Source organism: Pleurodeles waltl, chromosome 1_1 (genome assembly GCF_031143425.1).
Source record: "Pleurodeles waltl isolate 20211129_DDA chromosome 1_1, aPleWal1.hap1.20221129, whole genome shotgun sequence".
Lineage (NCBI taxonomy): Eukaryota > Metazoa > Chordata > Amphibia > Caudata > Salamandridae > Pleurodeles > Pleurodeles waltl.
In genome coordinates this window covers 807,821,281-807,848,074 of record NC_090436.1, presented here as the reverse complement: position 1 = coordinate 807,848,074, position 26,794 = coordinate 807,821,281, and the positions used below count along the sequence as shown (strand labels likewise).

At 41.7% G+C, this 26,794-nt stretch overlaps 1 protein-coding gene across 2 annotated transcripts in view; it reads left to right on the top strand.

Annotated features, from left to right (window-relative positions):
• Positions 1-26,794, top strand: part of VLDLR (very low density lipoprotein receptor) — a 309,483-nt gene that overhangs the window by 141,785 nt on the left and 140,904 nt on the right. For both annotated transcript variants that reach the window (XM_069228453.1, XM_069228463.1), the window contains exons 4-5: positions 9,874-9,996; positions 13,206-13,577. In XM_069228453.1, the coding sequence (XP_069084554.1) occupies positions 9,874-9,996; positions 13,206-13,577 (495 nt within the window). The remainder of the gene's footprint in view (positions 1-9,873; positions 9,997-13,205; positions 13,578-26,794) is intronic.

Below are 26,794 nucleotides of genomic sequence, written 5' to 3'. Positions count from 1 at the left end.
CACTGCTATTGCAAACCCTTCAGGTCACACAATGAAGAGGCTGATCTGAACAGAGGTCACTTTGGCATTAAGTAAATGCCATCTTAGTGTTCCCAAAACTTTGATTTGAGGATGCTACCTCAAAGGGGGTGGGGGAGAGAAGAGGAGTGGAGGTCTGAAGAATTACAAATCTCATGGACATTTCACGGAGATGGCAGTAAATAGGTTTCTGTTAATTGTAATGCTTTGTGATCTAATACTTAGAAGCAATTGCTATTGAAACCTCTACTCCTGGAAAGTGTTTGGTGACAAAAGCAAAGACCTAAACGGAGGATCAGCGGATCAATTGACAAATGGTGCGCTTTGGGAAGACTGATCCTTTTAAAGGGTGTAGGTGGTGCCAGAAGTCAGACTAATACCTATACTACACATTGTCGGGACCTGGTTGGTCTCTAGGGACCTACACCCGGCTCTCTACTCTGCTGAAATGATCGAGAAGGGTCCCTTTCAGAAACATGTCAGTTATTACAAGATGTGGAAAATGTACCATTAGACTTCATCCTTGGCGTGTTCCCCCTTAACTTTTTGCCTCGGTTGCCCAGGTTGTTGTGTGCTGGACTCTGATTTTACTATTTTTGTTATTCTGGGCACTTTACCACTGCTAAAGTGCAAGTGCTCCTTTACAAAATGTGTATGTAATTGGCTTATCTGTGATTGCCATATTTGATTTATTAGTAAGTCCCTAGTACAGTGCACTAGAGGTGTCCAGGGCCTGTAAATCACATGCTACTAGTGGGCCCGGAGCACTGGTTGTGCCAACCACATAAGCAGCTCTAATTGTCTCAGACCTGCCACTGCTGTCTGTGTGCAGTTTTAACTGTAAATTTGACTTGGCAAGTGTACCCACTTGCCAGGCCTAAACCTTCCCTTTTATGTCAGACACCCCTAAGGTAGGCCCTAGGTAGCCCCAAGGACAGGCTGCAGTGTATGGTTAAGGTAGGACATATATCTTGATGTGTTATGTCCTGACAGTGAAATATTGCTAAATTCGTTTTTCACTGTTGCAAGGCCTGTTCCTCTCATAGCTTAACATGGAGGGATGGGGGGGGTGGGGCGGGGCTACCTTTAAATCTGATTCAAGTGTAGATTCCCTTTGGGAGCGGATGGACATGTGGAGTTTGGGGTCTTTGAGCTCACAATTTAAAAATACATCTTTTAGTAAAGTTGATTTTAAGATTGTTTGAAAATGCCACTTTTAGAAAGTTAGCCTTTTCTTGCTTATACCATTTCTGTTGCTCTGCCTGTTTGTGGATTCCCTGTTTGGGTCAGTTTGACAGTTGGGCTGGTTGCACCTCACACTAGACAGTGACACAAAGGGAGCTGGGGTGTAGCCTGCATATCCTGATGAGCCATCTATGCTAGGAGGGAGGGGAGGAGTGGTCACTCACAACTGAAAGGGCTGTGCCTGCCCTCACACAATACAGTCTCCAACCCCCTGGTGAGTCTCGGGCCTGGCTGGGCAAGGCAGGATTTCATTCAAGAGACTTTGCTTTGGAGTAGGCCTACTTCAAAGGAGCAATCTTGTATAAGAAGGGCACCCAAAACCAGACTTTAGAACAGTTCTGGAAACCAAGAGGAACCTCTGCCTGGAGAAGAGCTGCCCTGCCTGTGACTGTGCTTTGTGGAGCTATCCTGCAGTTGCTGCTTCTGCCAGAGTAAGAGGGCAAAGACTGGACTTTGTTGCCTTCCATCTTGTGAAGATCTCCAAGGGCTTGATTTAGAGCTTGCCTCCTGTTTGAAATCTCAAGTACAGCAAAGACTTCTCTGCCAGAACCTGGAGTCTCTGGAGAGACTCCTACTCTGCCCTGTGGTTCACATCCAGTTCCTGGGACCCTGAAAGGAGAAGCTGGCAGCTTAACAGGAAGAACTCCGCGCACAGAACCCTGTGCAGGGAAAAGATTGAGCGACTCCTATCTGCGGCTGGAAAATCGACACTTGCCGGTAACGCAACCAAAGAATCCACGCACGGAGCTGGAGAAACGACACGCAGCATCACTGACAGAGGCTGAGATCGCAACCCATGCTTTGTGGTTTTTGGATCATCATGTTGCCTGATTTCTGACGCAAGCACCTCTTGGCGTGGAAAAACACATGGCATGCCTGGACCCAAGACTGCTTACCAGATCAACGCATCACACTCCTGAGGAGAAAAATGATGCGCCCCGACAAAAGGAGAAACAATGCAAGGTCTTTCACTGGAGTGAAATTGACGCATCGCAAGCCCTTTTTGACTCACTCGCCCGTGCTGGGTTATTTTTGACACAACCAAGGTACATTTTCACGCCAACAGTGTTAGTGTTTAAAACTACATGAAGACTTTCTGCTTTTTAATTGATAACTTGACTTGTGTATTGTGGATTTTTGTCATTTTGGCCTTGTGGTGTTTAGATAAATATTCTTTCTCTAAACCTGTGTTGTCATTTTGTAGTGGTTTTGAGTTACTGTGTGTTGGTGCAAATACTTTGCACCTCGCTCTCTGAAGTTAAGCCTACTGCTTGTGCCAAGCTACCTAGGGGGTGAGCAGGGGTTAGCTGAGGGTGATTCTCTTTTACACTGACTAGAGTGAGGATCCTTGCTTGAACAGGGGATAACCTGACTGTCAACCAAAGACCTCATTTTTAACATGTACATTTTGGGAAGAGATCCAAAATGTGCAAACTTTCAAATGCTGAGCTAGTAGTTTGTACCTTGCTTAGCAGGGCCAAGCACAAGGGCACTTATAACATGGCACATAAATAAAAAGCAAAATAGCCAACGTGACATCAGTCAACCTGGTCATTTTGAAAGCAATTTATATGCCAATCCACACCTATTGGTACATTTCTTCTACCAGTTCACCATTCTTTTATGTAACCTTTTTAGTTTTGTTAAAGCAGAGTTTAAATCAAATTAAGTGTTTGAATTTTCTGTAGAGACTCATTTTAACAAAATTGTAAAATCCTAGCTATCAACCGCTTGGTGCATTTCCTTGACGGTGCAATGTTATGTTATCAGTCGTTGATTACAACCATATTTCCGTAGTTGTATGCAGTCACAACTCCTCCCTACCCCATACTTTATACCTTTAGGCTTGAATTTGGAAAATAGTCTCAGTCTAGCAACTGTTAACATCACAGATTAAGCTTCCACCCCTGACATCACAATCATGACCTATATGTAGTCACAATGCATTCCATATTAACATTTCCTAATGTGATGTGGTGCATGCCTCATAAATGAGGTGCATTCACTGTAGTGGGAAACTATATGCCATGTGCCTTAATGTTAGTTATTGAAATGTAACAAAGTAATATATTTACATAACCACCCTCATGCTATTAGTTATAATTTCTAATGCAAATACATTAAATTTATATAATGTGTGCACTAATGTTTGAAGTTTAATGCTGAAATGTACTTCTCCCATCACATCTAGCCTTATTAACGTGTGCTGCGTGAATTTCAACTAACAATCTTAATTGAATCTGTCTAATCTATATTCATACAAATGTAGAAATGAATGCGCACAGTATCATGTGAAACTAGTAAATGTTTTTAATTTTGACATGGCTAGGCTCTCTAATTTAATGTGAGAAACTGTTCATTTTCTGCAAATGTGTAATTTCATTGCAGGTGCAGTCACATTAAATGTTTGGAAATAGATGTGTTTTGTTTTACTAATAGTCTGAGATAAACCTTTGAAAGGAGAACAGAGACCAAGTGCAAGATGACTGTCCCTTATTCATAAATGCTGCAAAACTTTGTTCAGAGGGCCAAGGACAATGGTGCTTCCAGGACTTGTATGAGAAAAGGAGCTAATGTTGCAAGTTGCACTGTGGGACAGGAGAATACAATGGAACATGTGGTGGTGTGATCAGGAGGGTGTTCCTGATTGGATTGTTTATCAACTAGGGCTTTCTCTGACTTATTGTAAGACATTTTCCCTTAGATTTGAGATTTACAGACCTCTGATTTACCCTATGTCACCATGCTTTGAGTGTGGCTTAGGCTTACACTTAACTCTCTAAGACTCTTGACCATGCTTCTGATACGCTGACACCTTACTTTTTATTTTCCTATTCATTTTGCCTTATTTCTGCTTCTCACCTTTCTATCCTTCTGTATTTTTCTAGATTGTTATTTTTAATAGCTTATACCCTTGGGGAATTTCCCCATTGAACCATAGATATTTAGTTAGATGCTTTTAACTTGCACTTGTGTGCAAGAAGGGAGATTGATTGCTTTCGGAGCACCAGATATTTCTTTGTTTTTGTAGTGCTGTAAAGGAATTTTTGGATTCTTAAGTTAACCTGTTTCAATTAAATGTCTTCAAAAGATTTGTTTACCCTATGATCTTTGTATTTCTACAGTATTTTTGAGATGTGTTTACATTAATCTGGCTTAATTTGCAATAAAGCATTTAACTTTATTTCCGATGTGGGTTCTCATTGTGTGGCCAAATTGGTTACACTGCAAGTTAACACTTAGTTATTACTCCCTAACTTCTTAGTTAATCCTCTTCCAAAGAAAGATTGTCGACCTCATGACAAGAGCATGCTAATGCTCAATCACAACCAATCCATCTGCCTAGCACTGCCTGAAGCCCAATACTGTTCGATTTAAATGATAAATGGGGGTTGAAGTGGCCCTTACTTACCTTTGTAACTAATACAGGAGCAGAGCATGAATGAGGCCTTCGTTCTAGTTTGAGGAAGTGCACACAAGCCACTGCCTATTCTATTTTTGGATCCATGTAGGAGGCTAAACAGGGTCTATTGGATTTCTAGCTTACTGCGAAAGGTATGGGCTACAGAGAGGGAAAGTTCCTTCTTGAGCTTGCTATGAGCAACACAAATGTGCTATATTTGCATTTTTTCATAGCTTGCACTTCTAGCAGGCTCATTTTGGTCATGGTGCAGGCTGAGAAACAAGCAGTCTTGTATCCACTCAAAAGTACAAAACCGAATTATTGTGGAGCAAACGTGTTGCCTGCAACTTTACCAAAATTCATAAACCCGCTACAGCATGAAAGTGAAATTTGCTTTTTTTCTCAGCATACAGCATCTCATGGGTTTTCACAGTTCAAAAGTAACTACCTGACATTTGTATGGCTGATAGAAAAATTAATTTGTGGAGTGCTTTTCTTTGTAGTAACTTGCATTCTCTACGTGGATATGGAAGTGGGGGTGGTGTGTGTATATTTAAAAACACAAAGGATACATGGATGTTATAGATAGTTTTACTCATATGAAACCATAGAAATTCAGTAGTTTTACTCAAGTAAAACTAACTTGTAATTTAAAGTTACTTTGCAGCATGAATTATACTTCTCTAAATAAACTATAATTGCTGAATTTCTGAAGTTGTGTGGGTAACGCATCAACCTAACTAACCTTCCTATAATCTTTTATTTATTTTTTCAGTGATTTTTTGTTTTTTTTTTGTTTCGTTTTTTAACGTAAAGTAATATCTACTTACTGCATGTTAAGCCATGCATGGTGGGAGTTGGCTGCAGGGCCTAGCCTGTGGTCTGGCCCTGCAGCCAACCTTCCTGCATGCATCCAAAACCAACACTACCCGGTGAAAGTGGTTGGATGCAGTGGATGTAGGTTTTTAAAAACATTCTTTATTTCAATTGGGGACTAGCAGATCCCTGGTGGATCCATGGATCGGCCATGGGGGGAAAAAAGGGGCCAATGTCTCCTGGGAGGAGTCAAGATACCTGTATACTGACTTGTTTTCCCAGCCTCCCCCCACCCCTTGATTTGAGAAATAAAATGGTAGCCACCATTTTCCTGCCCGGTTGCAGCCAGCCAATCAGGGCCTTTCTTTTCTCCCAGATCCACAAATCCTCTGCAGCCACACACTTCTTTTTATGATAGCCTTAAATAACTTGGAAATTACTGAACATATTTGCACCAAATCACCAAAGGCACATTCTGTGGACCAAGATCTAGCTTCCTGCAAAATCGCGTGTAATTGCTTCAGCCAGGACCCCTGAATGGAGTGTTTTGAGAGAAAAATAAATAAAATGGAAAACAAAAAACACTGTATAGAAAAGACATGGTTAATTTCCCAGAGTGCAACTGTACACAATGTGCATTCTTTGCATTTGAAAACCTAGGGTGTATGTAACATGGTGTATGTACCATTGCAATTTATTTTCCCTCCTCCAGAGGGAAAACATTTTCCCCAGAGAAACATTCCCATATGCTCTGACCAAGTTTCTGGCTGCTACACACTTTCCCACCTATGAAAGGGATTTCTTTAAGCCCTTGGCAGGAGCAACTCTGCTGGATATTCCATCTCCCCACCACCCCCAGGATTGGAATGGGGCACACAGCTGCTTTGGAATGCTCACAAACTGTTGTGTTTTGGGTGCTTACAAACTCAAGCACACCATGGCTTGCAACACCCAGTCTGCATTCTGATAACCAGTCTGTCCTTGGACGGCACTCAGACCTTCAGAGATACTCAGCAGTCCTTACACCCCCAGCCTTCCCCCATAACTGGTCCTTGGACTTTCCAAACCTGCCATTATTTGCCCTTAGTTGATCCCTCGGTTGTTCGTTCAGGCCCTAAAGGCTTCTCACGATTGGAGTCCCCAGCTGATCTTCAGATCGCCCAGGCCAGCCTTAGAACCCTTCTCGTGTTCATGCACAAACCAGCTGCCCCGAAAGCTGTCATCCGATACGGACACTAGTCCTTGAACACCTGTCTCCATCTGCTAGCGGTGTTAATGATAACTGCAGGTGGCCAGCAAATAGCCTCCAGAAACCACCATCTCTCCCTGGTAGGCCTTCAGCTGTTTAACTGACATCACTGCTGTAAAATGTTTGTGAATGTGAGCCTCACTATCCTTCCACTATCCATCTGGGGACTTCAATTTTACTAGGACCTTCCAACCCTTGTAGAGACGTTAAGTTACTTCTGAGGAGGAGGTATGTTATAATAAATGGCATCAGCAAATGTAAATCCATTCTTTTTCCTAGAAGACTACTTTGTGTGAATCCCTGTGTGCCAGCTTACTATCGCCTCATTGTTTAACTGACCTGTTTCTGTTCAGTGACAGTTGTGATACTTTGCCTGTATCTCAGCAGAATGAGGTATGTCCTTTAGTGTGTGGACTAATAAATAGGCTTTTGAGCAGCATCATAAAACATTCAACCATTTTCAAATGAATGTGTTGAATTGGAATTGATAAGTAAACACTGTAAGGCTGGTAACATGTCACCTCCGTAAGAAGAGTTCTGTACACATGGTTAAAGGTAGGTTTAGAGATTTAAAGTGGGATTCTCCCTGATAGTTCCCCTCCCTCTCCAAAAAAAGTGTGTGGGGAGTTGGTGCTGGTGGTGGGTGTGTTGACTTCATCTATATTTTTGGGGCATTTTTTTTCTTCTGGGTTTTGGCTGCTGATTGCAAAGCATTGGATAAGTCACCAAGAACACTCACCAAGTCCCTTATGGACCATCTGTGATCAACGGAGTTTAGTTGGGGACCAACTGTAGAGCCTTAAATGCAGGTGTAATGTAGTGCTACCTTTTGAGTCTCAGTGTGAATAGGGCAGCATTAAAATGCAAAATTTCACTCCCTCTATAGTTGGACACTGCTTGCACATAGGTGTCTTGTGGGATTAGTTCCTTTGAATAGAACAATCTACAACAAATGGTACTAGTAGTAAAGCAATATCCCCTTGTCTGGAGTGCAGTATGGACAAGAAGTTCTTGTCTTAATTCTCCAAATCATTGTAATTTTTCTTTCCATTCTTTAGCGACCAAGAAATCTGAGGACTGTGAACAAGATTACATATACTTGGCCTTTATTGAAAAATAGTCCTTCATCTGGGACAAAAAATTCCAAGAATACAAAGGCCTTAGTGTTCCCCCACACCAAAAGCAGTATGCAGTGGTGTTTTGTTTTTTTCCCCCCATCAGCTGTCAACCTAGCACGAACAGCCACATTTTCAAACTGCTTCTTTTGATAAAGGTTCATTGTAATTATGTGGTTCTGTTGCAGCCAGGACTGAACAAGAACCAGTACGAGACCATGACTAGTGCTACGTTTTTAATGCAGAAATCTCACAAATATTCAGACACAGCTGGTTTTATATCCGTTTTTTTTTTATTTTTATTTTTATTTTTTTTGTTTTACCATGTTAGTGTATTAGGCATCTGAGGAAGGAGGAATTTTAGTTGGAATCAAATCTGGCTCCCATAATTAACCCTTTTTGGGCTTTAGCAAAATTGGTTTGGTCTTTCATGCAGTTGCAGTGACAATATTAGTGGGTGTTATTGAAGTATAGGTAAAATTCTGTTTTTTTTGTTGCCCACTTTGTGCCAGTGACGTGTTGAAGCAACTTTAACGCTTTTACTGTAATCCTGAACCATTGCCTTATACTTCAGGCTTAGGCATGGTTTCTTTATGCTTTCAGTTTGCCCAACGTTCCATGGGGGCCTGCTCATGAACTTAAATTGTACACCTTTTTTCACTGCCTCGTCTTTAGCAAACTACTGAAACATCTGTCTTCGGTCTCAGGTTTTACAGTTTGGGCTAATAATGTTCAGTCTGCTCCCAGGAGACACGTTTTATACTCATCATTGTTAATTTGGAAGATAAATCATGTCTCCAGTATTGGCATATAAGCCTCATTTCCTATTCCTTTTTTTTTTTGTCACCAGTGTGGTGAAGGACCGAAGCTCCTCCAATGCTTAGGCATTTAATAAACCTAGAACTGCTTCAGTGCAGAGTTCAGCTCATTTAAATTTTCAAACGCTTTATGGTGTCGGCAATATGGAGTATGGGCAGGATTTCTTATCGGACACTGGGTCCAATCTCATCAAATGCAAACCGTGGCACTCCACAATCCTGCCCGCTGTCCTTGGACTAATCTTTAAAATGCTTGGGCTTGTGTGTTTTTTTTTTTTGTTTGTTTTTTTAACCTATCTTTGTTTATATTATACTTTGGAGGCAATGCATCAAATTTCAAGTAAGTATTAAACGAAACTATTATAGTTGGTGGTTGAAACAATCTGTATGCAGTTTAACTTACAAATCTGCACCGTTTTGGACAGAATTCTGGTTATTGGTAAACTCTCTGAATGTGTCCTACACACTCTCCTAAATGATGGCCATAGACACCCCTGCCTCCTGTCCCACCCCCCCCTTAATATGAAGGCTACAGACTTCATATTAAGAACTACTATTGTAGAGCACCCATTCTCAAAAATACCTTGCGAATCTTGAGTACTTTCTCGACTGATACGTTTCCAGTCAGCCAAACGGTGTCTTGTCTGCCCAACCAGTTAGATAAGAGGCATTTGGTGGCCTACTTCCTTGTTCATGGTTCATCCCTTCAAAATTACCTCTTTGCATTAGATTTCAGATGATCCAGGCTTCGGTCTTTGCAACCTTTCAGTCTTGGTTTTTCTAGTAAGATGCCAAAAGCCACATCTCCTCACTCCAGCTTCTCGGGGTGCTGAATCGGAGGCACCCCCAATCATGGAAGTCATATGCTCTGGTTACCTACTGGCATAGTCTATCCTTACCTGGTGTCAGACTGGTTTCATTTCATTAAGCCTCTGGAAATTTTGACTATTATGATCCCATCGTAGGTGCCCCAAAATCAGATCTGAGATTACAGTAAAGTAGCTATTGGCACTTTACAAAACCCTAAAGAAAATAAATATCTGGTGCAGCCATGTTGAATGCACGCTGAAGCATGTTAACTGATAAACCACTGTTCTAGCCACTGGCTTTATTGTATGACACTTTAGTAATATGAACTTTGGAAGTACTTGCCAGATTTGAAAGTGCAACTCAAATACTCTAAACCATTTCCGTTTTATTCTTTAACAGATTTGAGGACTTGTCGGGTGACCGAAATCAGTTGTGGTCCACAATCGACGCAGTGCATTCCAGTTTCATGGAGATGTGATGGAGCATCTGATTGTGACAGTGGAGAGGATGAAACAAATTGTGGTGAGCTCGGGAATGCGTGATTTTTTTTTATATATCTAACAGCCCATCTTTGTAGAAGTTATTACTATACCCACAAGGAGTTGTTTGATATTTTGTGTGCATCATGCTACAGAATAAGATCAAATTGGGTACAACTAGAGTAGTTAATGAGATTTCCCCTTCCAGTGACAGCAGCTTCTGTAAGGTTAGCAGGTGACCATACTATCTCAGCTCCTCTGTATGTCTGGTGTTGATTGCAGGATGCCTGGAACTATTGAGATCCATGTTTAGTCATTTGGATATTTGTGCATCTACTGGGCAATCTAGGTTTGCTTTAAGGTTGCTAACATACAGTGGTATAAAACTTATTATTTTTACTTCAGACATGATTGAGTGGGGGCTACCTAAAAAAAAAAAAAAAAAAGCATAGTACAGTGTACTTGGTTAGTTTATGGTCCGGGTGATGTCCAGTGCTTTTTTTTATTTATTTTTTAAATCGGTTATCACTTCAAATGTACAACATAGAAAAATAGTTCACTTGGTCCAGAGTTAATTTTGACCAGGGCTGTGTCCGTTCATTATAGTAGGTCCTTGGTCCTAGCAAGCACTCTCCTCCAACAGCTCTGCAAAGGGTGAGTAGTTTTGTTTTGCCAGGTATTGGTCTTTGAGAGTCTGTACTTTTTAAAAATGTAGGCACTTGCAGGGAAGCCCGTGTTTATTCATGTGGCGCCATTTGTTTAAAAACTGTTTATTGCTCTGGTTGGTTAGAAAATCCAGATTTTAAAACGTTCCTCATTTTACAAACATAGACTGGGTATCTACTAGGTGGTAACTGTAATGGGTGTTCAACCAAGATGTCTTCAAATCAAAGCTGGCAGGGCTTGCTAGTAAATCACCACTGAAACCCTGACAGAGGAGCAAGGCCCCTGAAGGTGTTCATATACACCAATTATAAGGAACTTGATGAACCCCAGTTAACTGAGGCCTTTACCGATGCCCATTAGGCTCCAATCCTGACATTGAAAAGGTGTTGGGTGTGAATAGCCTGCAGTGCAGGCTGAGGATGGGCGCAGTACTTTGTATCTTTCCATAATCCAACAATGGGGGATCGATCACTTTTGGTGTGGTGCTATTTAAGTGAATGAAGTAAATGTTTTGTTCTCAAAAGCAAGCCGCAACTTTTTAATCCATACACCATTGGACTGGTGTTTCATCCCTCATGCTTGAGTTTCAGCTTCCTTGCCTCATCTTTGTGTGTCAGCCACGCAGCTTTAGGATCTGTTTCTGAGAAATGAATAATACCAAATGGTCTACCCTGATATTGCAGCCTGGCCAGCATTTCCCCTTGAGGGTCATAGAGAGGAGGCAGGGGATGTCCCAGGGCGAGGTTGCCTGCATTTTCCAGTGGCATGACTTTTACCTTAGTCGACCAGGATTCAAGCATCTTTACCAGGGCTTGAATATGTCCTTGTTTGAAGAATGCTGGGAGTATATATTTGTCCAGATCCAGAGAAAATTCACTCTTCTGAGCATCTATTATGGCCTCATGGCTTAAAAGGCTTTTAAATCTATCAGTGGCAGGACTGGCACAAAGACTGCCTGTTCATGCCGTGGATAGTGGCACCCTCTGAAGATTATGGCCTGAATCGAAGGGAGCTGGGGCTTTATTCTTTGCCCAGAGCTTTGTGCTCATGATAGCCAAGGTGATAGACGTTTTAGGCAAAAACACGTATCCTTTAAGCTTCAGTCTTGTACTCTTGCAGTTGGCCAGTAATAGGAGCAATCCATGTGCATTTCGTGGAGTCTACTTTTGAAATTGGCATCCAATGCCTAGCCACTTGCATATAGTACCCAATGGCTTCTTATGAACACTTGACTTGAGAAGGTGTCTGCAGATTCCAGTCCCCTTGTTCCTAGAGGCTAATTAGAGATGCATGTACTCTTGTGTATAACCATGTGAGTTGAGCACTACTATCGTACCATACCAAGTGCTATGCCAAATGGTTTGAAGGATGGACTCTGCTATAATACTTTGGTGCACAAAAAAAAACATTAGCAAGCACAGTTATCAATTAACATTTGCAAAGAGCTGGCCCTTGCTCCCAGTGACCTGCTCTACCACAAGGGCAGTAGTACTCCATAGCTAAGCAGTTAAGAGTAGGACGGACAAGATCAGCTACACTTAAGTTTTGGTTGCACTCCTGGGGGGGGTGGGAGTGGTAACTCTCGTGGAGGTACTCTGGCTTGAGCTCCATGCCACTGTTATGAAACGCACAAGGGATGGCAGGTTCTTGATCTTGTCATGCAATTTTCTGGTACTACCATACTTGAGGATCGAGGTGTAATCCATCCAGTGCTACAGAGATTGGCAGTAAGTACCCTGCACCCAGGTGTGGAGACTGACTTGACTCCACAGTACGTTCTGCATATGTGGTGCTTTACAAGCAGTCATTAAAATGCCTCTTTGTACCTAGTTGAACTTAACTGATCATCTAGCACTTGTTGGCTAGATCTGGCTGAAGCAATTTGTCTGATGCCTGGGGGCGATAGTTTCTGTACCCAGTGCACTCACCTACACTGGGATACTAGCATCAAATGAGGTGGTGTGGGTGGCCTTCACATGGTAGTGAGTAGGATTTGTTGCACACTTACTGACAATTTCTGATCACCCATTCTTTACCAGGCTCCTTAAAAATAAGGCTCTCCAGAGCATGCTGGGTTGCCACAAATACAGCCCAGGCTGCCCAAGCTGTGCCACGCACTGAGTTGTAATTCCAGCAAGGTCGCCGAACCGTTTGGTCGTATGCAAATCAAAGGTGACCATAGCTCCCTCAGTCTCAAACAGTAAGGTGCTGATTCTGACCCTTTTAGCTGTCCACTGTGTTCGTTAAAATTTTTACCCTGATCAAATTAAGGGTTACTTGGGTGTAGGGGGGGTGGGGGGAGGGAGGTGTACTGTAGCATTAATATTACTTTTGAAAGCACTATTGACTCCAATTACAGAATTAGAATTCCTGCCCCCTCACCCCCCCCCCGCCCCCCCCGAGCACCTTTGCCAATTGGATGTTGATAGCACACAGTCTTCTAGAGCATCTTTCAGTCAATATATTGTGTAAATTAGAATTGATAAATCTGCTGAATCTATAGAAGCCTGGATGAGACAGGCGCAATTTCACACGTGCATACAATTCGTAAACATCTTATTTATGTTTCCTAACTTTCCTCCGAAGGCAATATAACCTGCAGCCCAGAAGAGTTCACGTGTTCCAGCGGGCGCTGTATTTCTAGGAATTTTTTCTGCAACGGCCATGATGATTGCGGCGATGGAAGTGATGAGCTAGATTGCACCCCTCCAACCTGCGGGGCTCACGAGTTTCAGTGCAAGAACTCTTCCTGCATCCCTATTACCTGGGTTTGTGATGACGATGCAGACTGCGCAGACCACTCGGATGAATCGATGGAGCAGTGTGGGCGCCAGCCTGCCTCCCCGCAGAGGTGCCCTGAGAGTGAGATCCAGTGTGGCTCTGGGGAATGCATTCACAAGAGGTGGCGCTGTGATGGCGATGCAGATTGCAAAGACAAAAGTGATGAGATAAACTGTCGTAAGTATCAGTTCCACAGATGCTTCTAATAAATACGGTCTGTTTTCTCGAGCTTTCCTTTGAAAATGTTACTTTGAGTAAACAAATGTCTCTGCAACCCCAAGTAGGTAATGTCTAGTTTTCCATTGTGCTTCAAGAATCTGATTTAAAACTGAATATAGATACTTTATTGTAACAGCTGTGAAGAGGCCTTTTGGAGTATTGTGCTTATGTAAAACAAATGAAGAAACGCATGAATACCTAAATTGTATGGTAACTTATCTTATTTTAGCACAGTAAAATTATCCTTTCTTGAAGGCTGCCAAATCAGTATTTAAAGTATAATGAATCAGCCTTGGATTTGCCAACCTAACGTACATTTTTTTAAACAGTTTTAGTGCGTCAGACCTTATTAGGTAAACTTACAAGGGAGACACGAATAGGCCAACGGACCTTTTGACTGTACTTGGTTTTTCCCACCATATATCCCGTATCACTACAGATCAATAACATCAGCAATCCATGACATCAACCGATAGAAGTCAGTAATTTATACTCCACATGACCTTACGGCCATGAATAACCACACCTTTACGTAAAACTTAGAATGTTAATTTACCTATATTAACAATGCTAATGTTACGTAACTTAGCCTCCGAATCAAATGATAAACATACAATACTGGCTGTCCAAAATGGCAAAAGAATCTCAATGTAATCAAAGCTTGAGCTACTGCACATTCTAAGGTTACAGTACAAATTAGTAGCAAGAATAACTGCAGAAACGATTTAACATACATTTAGATCCAGCAAAGAAAATACATCAATTGTTACATGCAGTGAATTTCATCAGTGAGAACCCGAACTAACAGATTAGAAAAGCCTGTTTGGGCTTCATGCAAAACAATTTAGTCACACAAATTTGGATAAACATCTAACCATAGCTCCATCAAAATAGCAGTTGGTACCTAGAAACCGAAGCAAATAGACACAACAAGCTATCATTGTCAGTATACCTGTCCTCAATATGGTTCAGCAAGCTGTGACAGTCTTAGTTGATAGGACATCAGTCAGCAAGACATCAGGATACAGCATCAAAGTTTAGAATGAGCAGTCTCTCTAAGCAGTTCAAAAGAATATAGCTAATGGCCTCTCTTCTCTCTGTGCAGTCTGGCCAAGTTAGATTTCCTGAAACTACTTCCCACATCCTAATTGGTCCGCGTATCTCATGTTGACACTTAGTCCAATAAAACTAAACCCTCAAATCTATAATTCTGCCAGTACATGCTTCACATGTCGCTGATTGGCTCATCTTCTCCTGCTCGCCATTCAGCTTGTCCGGCATCAATAGTGTTGCAGCTTAGACTCCAGTCAGTGCATCCATTGTCTTCTCCTGGGAAGGTCAGTCCTACACACTTTACACCAAACATTGTTTCACTAGCAAGTACAGCATCTTCTATCAAGCAGTTTCTCATGAGAACTAACTTCAGCTACTTCCACATGGTCAGTACAGTGGCAAATCAGTTTAATTCTCTAACCATCCATTTTATAAAACGCAGCTTGACATGAGGCTGTGCAACTAGGCCAAGACCTCGCCAGGTTAAGGCCTACAATTAATAAAGGGAATACAAAATGCATAACCTTCAATGACTTATTACTACATTAAACATAAGCTCTATTTCATATTAATACGCCATCAATAAGTACACTTTGTGAACATTGGTGACCAATCTGGTGGGTGCATCTTCAAATGTGTGCATTCATTTTCTCTAAGTTAATACATTTTCTACACAAATCCAACACTCAAAATAAATGAATATTCATTCATTTCAGCGATAACTATCCCTCCTCTGATTAAATGTCATCACACTAAATCTTCCCACACATTTTTGCTTCAGCTAAAATTGTCATTTCTATCCCCTCAAGTCTTCGGTCCCGTTTTGAATTTCCCATAAACAATTTTTCTCTTCACTTCCCTCTGATCATTTTTCATTTTCTTCAAATTAATCATCTTACACAATTTACCTATCCCACCATTCTCCAGTTATGCAAATCACAATAACCAATATCCCTTGTAGTATTTCCAATAATATCCCTTTCCCAATGTTGCTGAGCCAGTTGCCCACTGAAGCAAATCCTTCAACTTTCTCCCAAACACCTGGTTCTTTGAACTCTTTCAAATCTGCACTCATTAGTCAAATTAGTAAGTAAGCTTCTAATTTCTTTACTATTACAAGGAAATAAACAGCAATGCTTCAAATTAAGCATTTTGCAAACTCTGCCATATTTTGCTAAAAATGTCTAACGCAAGGCGGTTCTGAAGTCATAGCTCTTTCCACTGCCAATTCTGTATCTTTCAGGATCATGGCTCCTGAAAATGTATTCAGCAAGTTATCCACAATAGTAGACCACTTTCAAATCTTTATCGAATTCAGACCAACTCCTACTGAAGGAATCCTTGCTCCAAATATATCTCTATACCTCTATACCAGAAGGAGACTCCTTTCTATACTGTGATGTAACTCCATCAATTTCTGTAATATCTTCAAGTCATCCAGTTGGAAAATCTTTGGGAAAACTATCCCCAAAAATAACATGTCCCATACCAACCTCTTGGAAGACTGTAACCAACATTAGGTCCACAGAGATAATATATGCGAGGAGTCACTGGATCCTGTCCATTCAACATAAATGTCAATTTACTCTTATACAAAAACACATGCCTACATTCACTCACTCCCACAAAGTGTCAGTGCTTGATTTGTCTGTATACACAAAGCTTCCCTATGTGTTGCGCCTACATAAAGCTAATTTCCCTTGTGTTTTTATTGCGCTAAAAGCATAATCATTTCTAAAAGACCTTTTCTAACTTCTCCTTTAATGCCTTTCTTCTGCCATCTGCGTGATCTAAAAAGCTCTTTTCTGAAGGTGTAATCAAGCATGTCTGCTTATTCCTGTGAGCATAAGCTGTGCCAAAAGTTAATGTAGGCTTGAAGAAACCAGTCACTAATACTAGGTCATTGTCCTTAGCTACTCTACTCAGATACCTATTTATGGGGACAAACAAACACCACATTGTGGTCTGAATAGAAATATTGAATGTACTCCTGGTTATAGAATCTTGTTAGTAACAGACTACAACTCGTCCCATAAGTTGGAGGCAAACTGATAGGTAACTCCTGTGACTGATGAAGGAATCTGTGTACACACAATTCTCTGCATCCATTGTCTCCACATAATCACTCAGTGATAGAACACATTAGAAAGTTCCCCTTGAGCATTGACTACGTGCAGATACTTCTCATCTAAAGTAGTTGTATATTGAGCTGAATCATGGTTGGCTTTACTCTTGTCAAGGACAGTCATACCCACAATCAGTATCACACACACAATGACCAAACCAGCAATCATGTATTTACAGAACATGTTTTTCCTACCCTGCTGGCTAATGCTACTCCTAATCTGTAAAGAATCCAAGTAGAAGAGAAAATGTAGAAACTGCAGCAAAATCTAAAACAAAATTCTTTCAGCAGTTAAAGCTTTCAGTTTCCCTTCCAGGATCCTTCGTCTCAAAATCGGTAAGCTTGTGAAAAATCAGTTTAGCAGCTTGTCAAATCAGGTTATTTTTTTCAAATCCGCTTTCGCTTAGCACTTTTCTCAATTTGTCTGAACAGTTGGTTTGTTACTTCCCTTCAAGTGCTAAAATATTGACCTGGAATGTCTCGATCAAACAGACAAACTCTTTGCCATTAACTTGTTGCATACGCCCATTCAGGACCTGCATGCCTTTGACTTAGTATTCTTTCTTTTCAACTTTCGATTTCCACTCCATTCTCATTCACTTAAATCTTCTCTCCTTGTATCTACTTCTTCCCTGATTGTTGTCACAACCACTGGTTCCTTTATCTTTGCTTGTGATTCCAGCCACTTATCTCCTTTCAGTGGACCCTTGGTCAATGCTCTTCAGTTTTGAACTTGAAACTTGTTGCTCTGCAGGATTTTCTCTTGACTGACGTGCAACTGGTTCAGGAGGAGTCCGATCACATTTGGCTTTGATCTGCCTCAACTCCCTCCCCCTCAGGATCTGGTGTCTGCTCTTTCTCAAATGTATCTACTGGCAGAGCCCTCCTCTGACTAGACTCCTGCTGCCTCATTTGAGATTGGCTCACTGTCGCCCTCATTGAGGTCTTCTTCGTCTCTTATAGGAGTTACTGAACCGTCCTAAATGTGCTCAAATCTGGCCTCTGTTACTTTCTTCTCCTTCCAGCTCTGAGGCTTGTCTGGTCATTGTTTGTTTGTACTCTCAACAACTCATTGTCCAAAGGACATGCCACTTTACTCATGTGGCTTGTGTGTATCCAGTTTGGAACTCCAGCACACTTCACAGCTGTGGTAGTGGTCAGAACCACCTGGAAAAGGAGCTTTCCACCGAGGCACCAAACAAGTCTTCCTCATAGGTTTCCAGACCACAACCCAGTCACCTGCCCTCAGGGTGAGTTTTCTTGGATCGGTGGCAGTGTGGTGGCTTCCACCTGCTGAGAGTGAACCACATCAGCCCGACCTTTGCAGTAGTACAACACCTGTTCATCTAATGTTCACAAGAGCATTTGCAGGAACCACTGGCAACCTCATTGCTCTGCCCATGAGGGTTTCATGCAGTGACAATCCTGTCTTCCTGTCGGGTGTTTCTCATGGTCATCAGAACTAACGGCCGTGTCGGACCATTTCAGATTCGTGGACGCACACATTTTAGCCATTCTTGATTTCAAGGTACCATTCATCTGTTCCACTAGTCCTGATGCTTCAGGGCTGTAAGTACAGTGCAACTTCTGCACAATGTCCAGTGCTGCACATAGTAATTTCACTACTTCATTGTTGATGTGACTTCCCCTATCTGATTCTAAAGAGATCAAAAACCCAAAATGTGTAATCTGTTCACTAATCAGTAATTTCACTACTGTGAAGCTTTCATTTCTTTATGTAGGGTACGCTTCCATCCAGTGACTAAAGATGCAAACAAAACAATCACCAACACATCTCAAACCTCCACACACACAGGCATCTCAATAAAATCCATTTGCGTTATGCTGAATGGACTTCCTGCTCTTCCAATGTGGCTTAAGTTAACCACGGTCTCTTTTCCTGCGTTCATTTGTTGACCAGTGACGCAACAATGGCAAATTAAGCAACCTGTCTAAATTTTGGGTTGAACCAATCGTGCTTGAACAAACTAATTATGGCATCCCTCCCAACATGTGCTTGACCATAATACCTAGCTATTTGAGACTGTTCAGCAAAACCAATTGACCCTCTTCTGAAACCCACAATTAATCTGGTCTATGTACACATTTCATTTAGCTCCATGATCGTTTTTCCTTCCTGTCAACATTCTGCAATGTTTTCAATTCTTCCAGTGTATCTGTTACTTTCAAAGCAAAACTTGGACACGTTTTGATCTTCAGGTAACAATTCCCACTTGTCTTTGAACGATATACAGTTACATGTGCAAAACCTTGCGACTTGATCCGCATATCCATTTCCCATTGACACAATCTTGAAATTTCAGATGTGCACTGCATTTCACCACAGCAGTTTTTTTTTCTTGTTTTTTTTTCAGGCATTTGGATAGCTTGCAACAATTCTTTAATTCTCTCACCATTTCTCATTGGTGAACCAGAAGAGGTCATGAAACATCTAACCACAACTGGCCAAAGCCATGGACTATTCTAAATCTATACTGGCTATCTGTGTAAATGGTCACTTTAAACTGAGCCGAAACATGGCACGCTCTAGTCAGGGCTACCAGTTCCGCTAATTGGGCAGAATATCGTCCTCGAAGCCAGGATGCTTCTAGTATACCCGTAATCCTGCATAGCCTGCGCTCAGTACTCCTGTATAGTCCCTTAGACAAGAACCATCAACAAAGATAGTTTGAAGTGTGCACAAAACAGAGGCCTGATATTGGAGGCACCGGATTGGAAGAAAATGACCAGTTACTTCAAGACAATCGTGCTCAATGTCTTCCAACTTCAATTACAAAATTTTCATTTGGAAGCAAGGTTGCTGGGTTCAGCACTGTACATCTTTTCAGTGACCCTGGAATACTCATTTCATAACGTGTCAATCTTGCACCTGTCAGGTAGTGGGTCTTGGTATGGGTAAGCAAAACTTCAACTGATTGAGGGACCATTGTCGGAGGGTGTTCTATCACAATGCCTTCACACTGTGTGAGACCCTGTCCAACTGATGCAACTACATGCAGACAGCCTAGTAAAGCTGCTGCAACTGGGTCCACAGTAGCTGAAAAATGCTACTGGGTGGTTTACACTGTCTTGGACCTGCGTCAAGACAAAACATGCGTCATGCTCATGACAAAACAACGAGAAGGACTTTGTGTAGTCAGGCATACCCAAAGCCGGAGATTTCCAGACTCCGTTCAGAAAACGCTTTAATGCAAGCCTGGTCTAACACCAGGGGAATCTGTATCCTCCTTATGGGTCCGCTTCTGCAGTGGCTTGGTAATGCCTGAAAAAAAATTAGGAGTCCATTGGCAGCAGGTAATGTACCATCCCCAGAAACATCCTGACATCTCTATTGCTGGGGGACAAGTCTGCAATATGGCTGTGACCCTTTCTCTGGATATTTTCCTTATTCCTTTCTCAATCTGGTGACCCAAGTACTTCACTTCTTTCTGACATAGTATTTTAAGTGGAGACACTTTATGACCATTCTTTCCCAAATGGTTCAATAAGGCAATCGTGTCATTCTTTCACTGATCCCTCGTTTTGGATGCAGTCAAGTCCTCAATCTACTCTACCACTGTAGATTGGAAAGGCAATTCCAACGACTCAATTCTTTTTCATGATCTGATTGAATATGGAAGGTGACTCTGAAAACCCTTGAGGAATTTGACATCAACAGTAAACTGTGTCTAAAGATTGGAAACAAAAGAGAAATTGGCTGTCCTCATGACAGTGAACCACTCAGCATCTCATGGAATCTGAAACAGAATCACAGCTGGATTTGGTACCACGGGCCAACATTGATCACAATGTCATTTATTTTTCGCAAATCCTGGACAATTCAAACTTCCCCACAGGGCTTTTTCAATCCCATTATTGGTGAATTACATGGGCTGCTAGACACTAATTTCAAGACCCCTTGGTTCACCAATTCTACAATTATGTGACCAACCTTCATAAGGATATCCTGTGGCATGTGGTACTGGGGAATCTGAGGAAAAATTGCGTTCAGCTTTATAGGAATTTTAACTGGCTCAACTCCCTCTGAGGCCAATCTCTTTCCCGGTCTGATCCCACACTCTTTAACCATTTCCTGTTAATCAGAAGGAAGTCCCTTCACTGTGAATACTGGAAAGAAATTAATCAGGGGGTACTCTCACTGTCTCACTCACTCTGGAGCTAGATAATAATCATTATTCGTCCATCTCGATTCCGTCATTTGAGCAAGTAATTGAGCACCTGGTTTTACACGGCACGTGTCTTACCAATAGTGATACTGGACTTGAATCACAGACTACAGATTTGTGCAATCCTTTAAAATTTCCAATTTTAAACTGAACTGATGCTGTAATTGTTAGTCCAGATTGTAGGAGTAGCAAATCAGTATTTGACAGCCTTTCCTGAAAGGGGCAAGTTCAGAACTTCTGCAGTTCTCACTGTAGAACGTGTAGCTCCTGTGTCAACCAAGAATGAAACCTTGTGACCATTACCCTCCCTTTCACATATGGGCCTTTCTAATCTACTTCTAGAGAAGCTGCCAGCACACATTCCTCTTCATCCAAACTTTCACTCACCCTATCATCGTTCATTCTGTTCTCACTGTGTAATGGGAATTGGTGAACTGTTATTACTTTGGTTGGACCTCTGACCTGTTGAAGCATCACCTGTTGCTGGTCCATTAGGGCTTGAGGTATTTGAATTTGCTGTCTAGGTACCATTGGAACATGCTGTTGCATCAGCTGCAACTCATTTGTACACATGGCATTTGCACCTGCTGCATGGGTTAAATTCTGAATTTGATTTTTCATTCTATGAAAAGTCAGATTATGACCATTTTGAAACAAATGGTCACTTGTTTGCTGAACAACACCTTCTTGCCTCACCATCACACTCCCCCTTCCAATGTCCGACCACTCTGCAAGCGCAACAAGGCAACACTTCATCCCCCTGCACGTCATTCTGAACCACTACAGTATTCATATCAAGACTAAGATTTCCATTACCAGTTCCTCTGACCTCTACCTCGTCTGGTTTTGAAACGCCACATTTCCCTGCATCCTTGTTTGTGCCACCTTAATCTCCATCGCCTTTGCCTTCAACTTTCTCTGCTACAACTCAATCTCATCCCTACAGTGCTTTGCTTACTGAAATATCTAAACAATCTGCTTTGCTTGCCAGCAAATGAAATGACTCTTAATCATCTGGCTGATTTCAGGTCTCAGTCCTTCCACAAATCTGAACACAAAATGAATCATGTTTTTGGCTCGATTGTCTCTGTTCCACTGTAATGCTTAAACGCCTGCAACAGTCTCACATTCATGCATCAACTTTTTTTTGCTTCCTGAGCTGTCCTGTCTATTCTCTGCCAGTCAATGTTTTTGGGCAAAATTCTTGACTTAAAAAAATTCAATCACTTTACAGTATTTCATTACTTCAGGAGCACCTGTAGCCTGATCTCTCTCTGGTTCTTTTGTTGGCCAATCTATACTCCTTATATACTCCATCCACAGTTCAGCTGGAACTACTATCTCTAATAGTGTTCAAGTCTTCCCATAGGTTTGGGAAACTTGAAGTACCTATCTGTCTGCTGGTACAATTCTACTAGCTTCTCTCTCCACCTGGGATAGCCATTTATAAAAGACAGAATGTCACTTCTGCTCCAAGGGATACCAACAAAATTGCCTCCTGGAATCTTATTGGTGACATTTTCACTGGATCCTTGCCCTGCTGTACACTTGCAGTCAGTTCCGCAGAATCCCTTTTATCTCTTCTTTGCCCATCTGCCTTCCCATTTGTCCAATGCACCCCATGATTGGACACTTGGGAGTAACTCCCTAAGGTGTGCCTTCATCCCTGCAGATCTCATGTGTTCAAAGTCTTTTGTGTCAGTCTAACCTGTAACTCCTTTTCAAATGCTTTGTTTTTGCTACTTCTATGCCATGTCTGCCTGGTCTGCTAGCCTTAGATGCACACTGCTCACTTCCCTTGTAATTTTCAGGCAGATATTTCAACTTGCTTCTGTGTAGGACTCTAATCTGTTTACACACATAGTCCCTTCAGTGAGCTCACCCGCTTCCATGCCTAGTCTTGTGTAGTTCAAATACCTCTCTTTCCTGGGAGCACTCTGTGGGGTGTTCAGCATGTCTGACCATTCAGTCAATTGTTGAGCAGTCAAAACTTGCAGCGAAATATTGTTGGCCTGGGCATGTGGCACTTGTTGCACAACTGTATTTGGGGGGACTGCGGTGTCAGCAATTTCAGGCTTAACAATCGATCCTAACAGTATCCGGAGGAACTCCGAATGGACTAAGGTCTAGCTATGATCTCGATTCGTCAAAGGTCTGTCTCACATGAGACTACTCTGATATTCTCATTAAGTCCTCCCCTCATTGATTTCTGACTCTGGACGCCCTTTCCATCTGCACACTCTTGTGCAAACAAAGGTACAACTGGACCAATGGTAATGAGTACAGATACAGCATCTGCACTTGGTCTGATACTCTAACTCTGTGGGTATATAGTTCCCATATTTTGACTTATCAATCTAGACCTATCTGTCTGGGCCCCTGTTATCATAGTGTATTTTTGCACCGCTTGTGACCGAGCCAACTCCACTTTTACTGCCTCAAGTTCAGTCTGAACCAGTATCTGTTTCGGGAAAACCTGTCCTGTTGGCACTATTAGGTTTTTGGCAGTTTCCACTATAGGTACATCAGGGTAAATTATCACTACTGTGGCACCTAATTCTGTGCTACTGGAGTAATAGGTGCATTAACACTGCTGCATTGGGCTCTGTTTCACACTCTGATTAACCTGCACTGGAGTCATTGTTGCGTTAACCTGGGTCGGAGCTGAAGTATTTATACTAGTGCTTGGGCCCACTCTTGTGCTGCATACGGTGGAGGATAGTTTCTCAATAACTGCAAAATAAACTGATCTGACTTCCTCAAATGTCAATGATCCCCCTAGACTCCTTTGGTCTCCGCTCCCTACTCGGAAGAGCTCCTGTTTGTTTTTCTGGCAGCTTTCCTTCCTTCTCTCACTGTCTTCTGTAATCGCTGGAAACACTTTAATTCCCCTTAAAGTCTTGGCTCTCCACAATTTCTGAGCATTGTCCTATCTAGCCACTGCTAATGTCTTTTCTGCCTTTTTCATTTTCCCCTCAAACTTCTGTTGCAGTTGCTGTCTGGCTGCTAACTCCCAGATTGCTAATGCCTTGAACTGTGCTGGTCTCTGATGGAGTTTCAGATCATACAGCACCCTCCTCAGATGCACCAAACTCCTCAAATTAAATGCTCCATGGGCAGGAAACGCTAAACTCCCATCCTTCTGTCACTTTGCACCATTGTTTCAACCAAAGACTTGGTGCAACACTCTGCTCTTTGATTACAATGTAAGCTGGTGTGCCTGCTGGCAGTGCAATATCCCCTATACTCGATGTAATGTACGTATGTCCCCTTAAAGCACTCTTTAAAGTTCTGAAAAAAATTCATTTTTGCGACCTTCATGTTAATCAAATCGGAAAGTGAATTTTAATCCCAGAAAATCTCTTCACCCACCTTCTCAACCAACTGCGCTTCACGGACGGCTGCCAATCCGTGCACGACCCTTCTCACTAACTTATCCCAGCGTGGCTCCAATGACCTCACACATACTGTGGCTGACAGTCTTGTGGCTTGTCCTCCCAGACTCAGATTCACACAAAACCAATGCAAAATTATTGCGAGCTCTGGAAATCAAAACCAAATTTGTCTGTTTACTACAGGTAAGGTAACAAAATTGCTTCAGGAACTTTATGGATTATTCGCTGACAGCGTTTCGCTCTAGCAGCTACTCCTACTTTCTCAGTTTCCCTGATTGGCAAGCAAAATTTGACCTGCAAATTTCCCTCTCCACTGATTAGTGGGGTCTGTCCCGGTGCACATGGACTCGCCAGATCTAATTCGGAAAATTCTTTCACTCACTTTGACTCACACTCTGACTCGTCGACCATGCCTGATCATCCTATTAAGCCAGATAAATTACAACAAAGACCAAGTGCCTCTTACACTTCAATATACTCTGGGGTCCTAGACCACGTAGGGTCCTTACGTCAACAACCACATGGACCATTTTTTGAGCACAAAGCATCACACGTGAAGTTCGATGACTTCCTACTCTCACACTTCGGAGCACGCACCTCCTACAAGTTCATTTGGAGTACGCAAACTCCCTAAACCCTCACAAACATCACAATTCACCTGTGATTTGCATAAGCTGTGCAAGCGCAAAACAGACTTCATTCATACAGTCTCTAGAACACTGAACATCTTCAATCATTGGCAAGCTCCAAGATTCTGGGAAGGTAATTTTCGGTCCTTGGGGTCACATTTTCTTTCCACTTTATATCATCAAATCTAGAAAAATCCAAAATGTCACCAAATCTGAATTATTCTGCTCTTACTACAATCTCTGGGACCACCTGTTCTCTGCTTACGATCTCTGGGACCAAATACTTTACTACCTATCTCTAGACTGTATTATGGGCTCTTAAGGAGACAAACTATCAATCTCTGCTACCATCTCTGTTAGCCCATCAGACCCTATTAAGTAAACTTACAAGGGAGACGTGAATAGGCTGATGGACCTTTTGACTGTGCTTAGTTTTTCCCACCATATACTCCATAGCACTACAGATCAAGAACATCAATAACCAATAGGAGCCAGTAATTTATCCACCACGTGACCTTGCGGCCAGGAATAACCACACCTTTATGTAAAAGTTTGAATTTTATTTCCCTATATTAACAATGCTAATGTCATGTAACTTAGCCTCAAAATCAAATGATAAACATACAACAACAATACTGGCTGTCCAAAGCGGTGACCATTTCAGTCTAATCAACGCTTGAGCTACTACATTCTAAGTTTACAGTACAAATTAGTAGCAAGAATAACTGCGCAAACGATATAACATACATTTACATCCTGCAAAGAAAAGACATAAACTGTTATTACATATAGTGAATTTCATCTGTGAGAACCCTAACATCTTAGAATAGCAGGTTTGGGTTTATGCAAAACAATTTAGTCACACAAATTTGGAAAATATCTAACTATAGAGGTTGGTACCTAGAAACAAAACAAATAGACAAAACAATCAGTAACACTGTCAGTATGCCTGTCCTCAACATGGTTCAGCAAGTTGTGACAACCTTCGTCAATAGGATATCAGTTCGGTCAGCAGGACATCAGGATTCTGCATCAAAGTTCAGAATGGGCAAAGTCTCTCTAAGCAGTTCAGTTCGAAAGAATATATCTAATGGCCTCTTCTTTTTGTGCAGGCTGGCTGTTAGATTTCCTAAAACTACTTCCCTCAACCTAATTGGTCAGCAAATCACATGTTCACATTTGGTCCAATGAAACTGAAACCCTAAAATCTAGAATTCTATTAGTATGTGGTTCATATGTTTGATTGGCCTCTTCTCCGGCTCTTGTCATTTGGCTTGTCTGGTATCAATATTGTTGCAGCTTATACTCCATTCTCTGCATCCATTCTTTTCTCCTGTAAAGGTCAGCCTTACACACACTACATCAAACATTGTTTCAGTAGCAAGTAAAGCATCTTCTAGCAACAGTTTCTCATGAGAACTAACCAGCTACGAGCACATATTCCGTACAGTGGATAATCAGTTGAATTCTCTAAGCATCCATTTTTATAAAACACCTAAAAAATGCAGCTTGACATGAGGCAGTGCAACTTGGCCAAGACCTCGCTAAGTTGAGGCCTACAATTAATGAAGCTAGTACATAAAGCATAACCCTTAATATGACATATTACCCCATTAAACATAAGCTCAACATTTCATACTAAGCCATTAATAAGTACACTTCGTGAACATTGGCGGCGACTAGTGGGCGCACCTTCAAATGCGTGCATTTTTTTTCTCTAAATCAATAAATTTTCATCGCAAATCCAACACTCAAAATACATGAATATTCATTAATTTCAGCATTC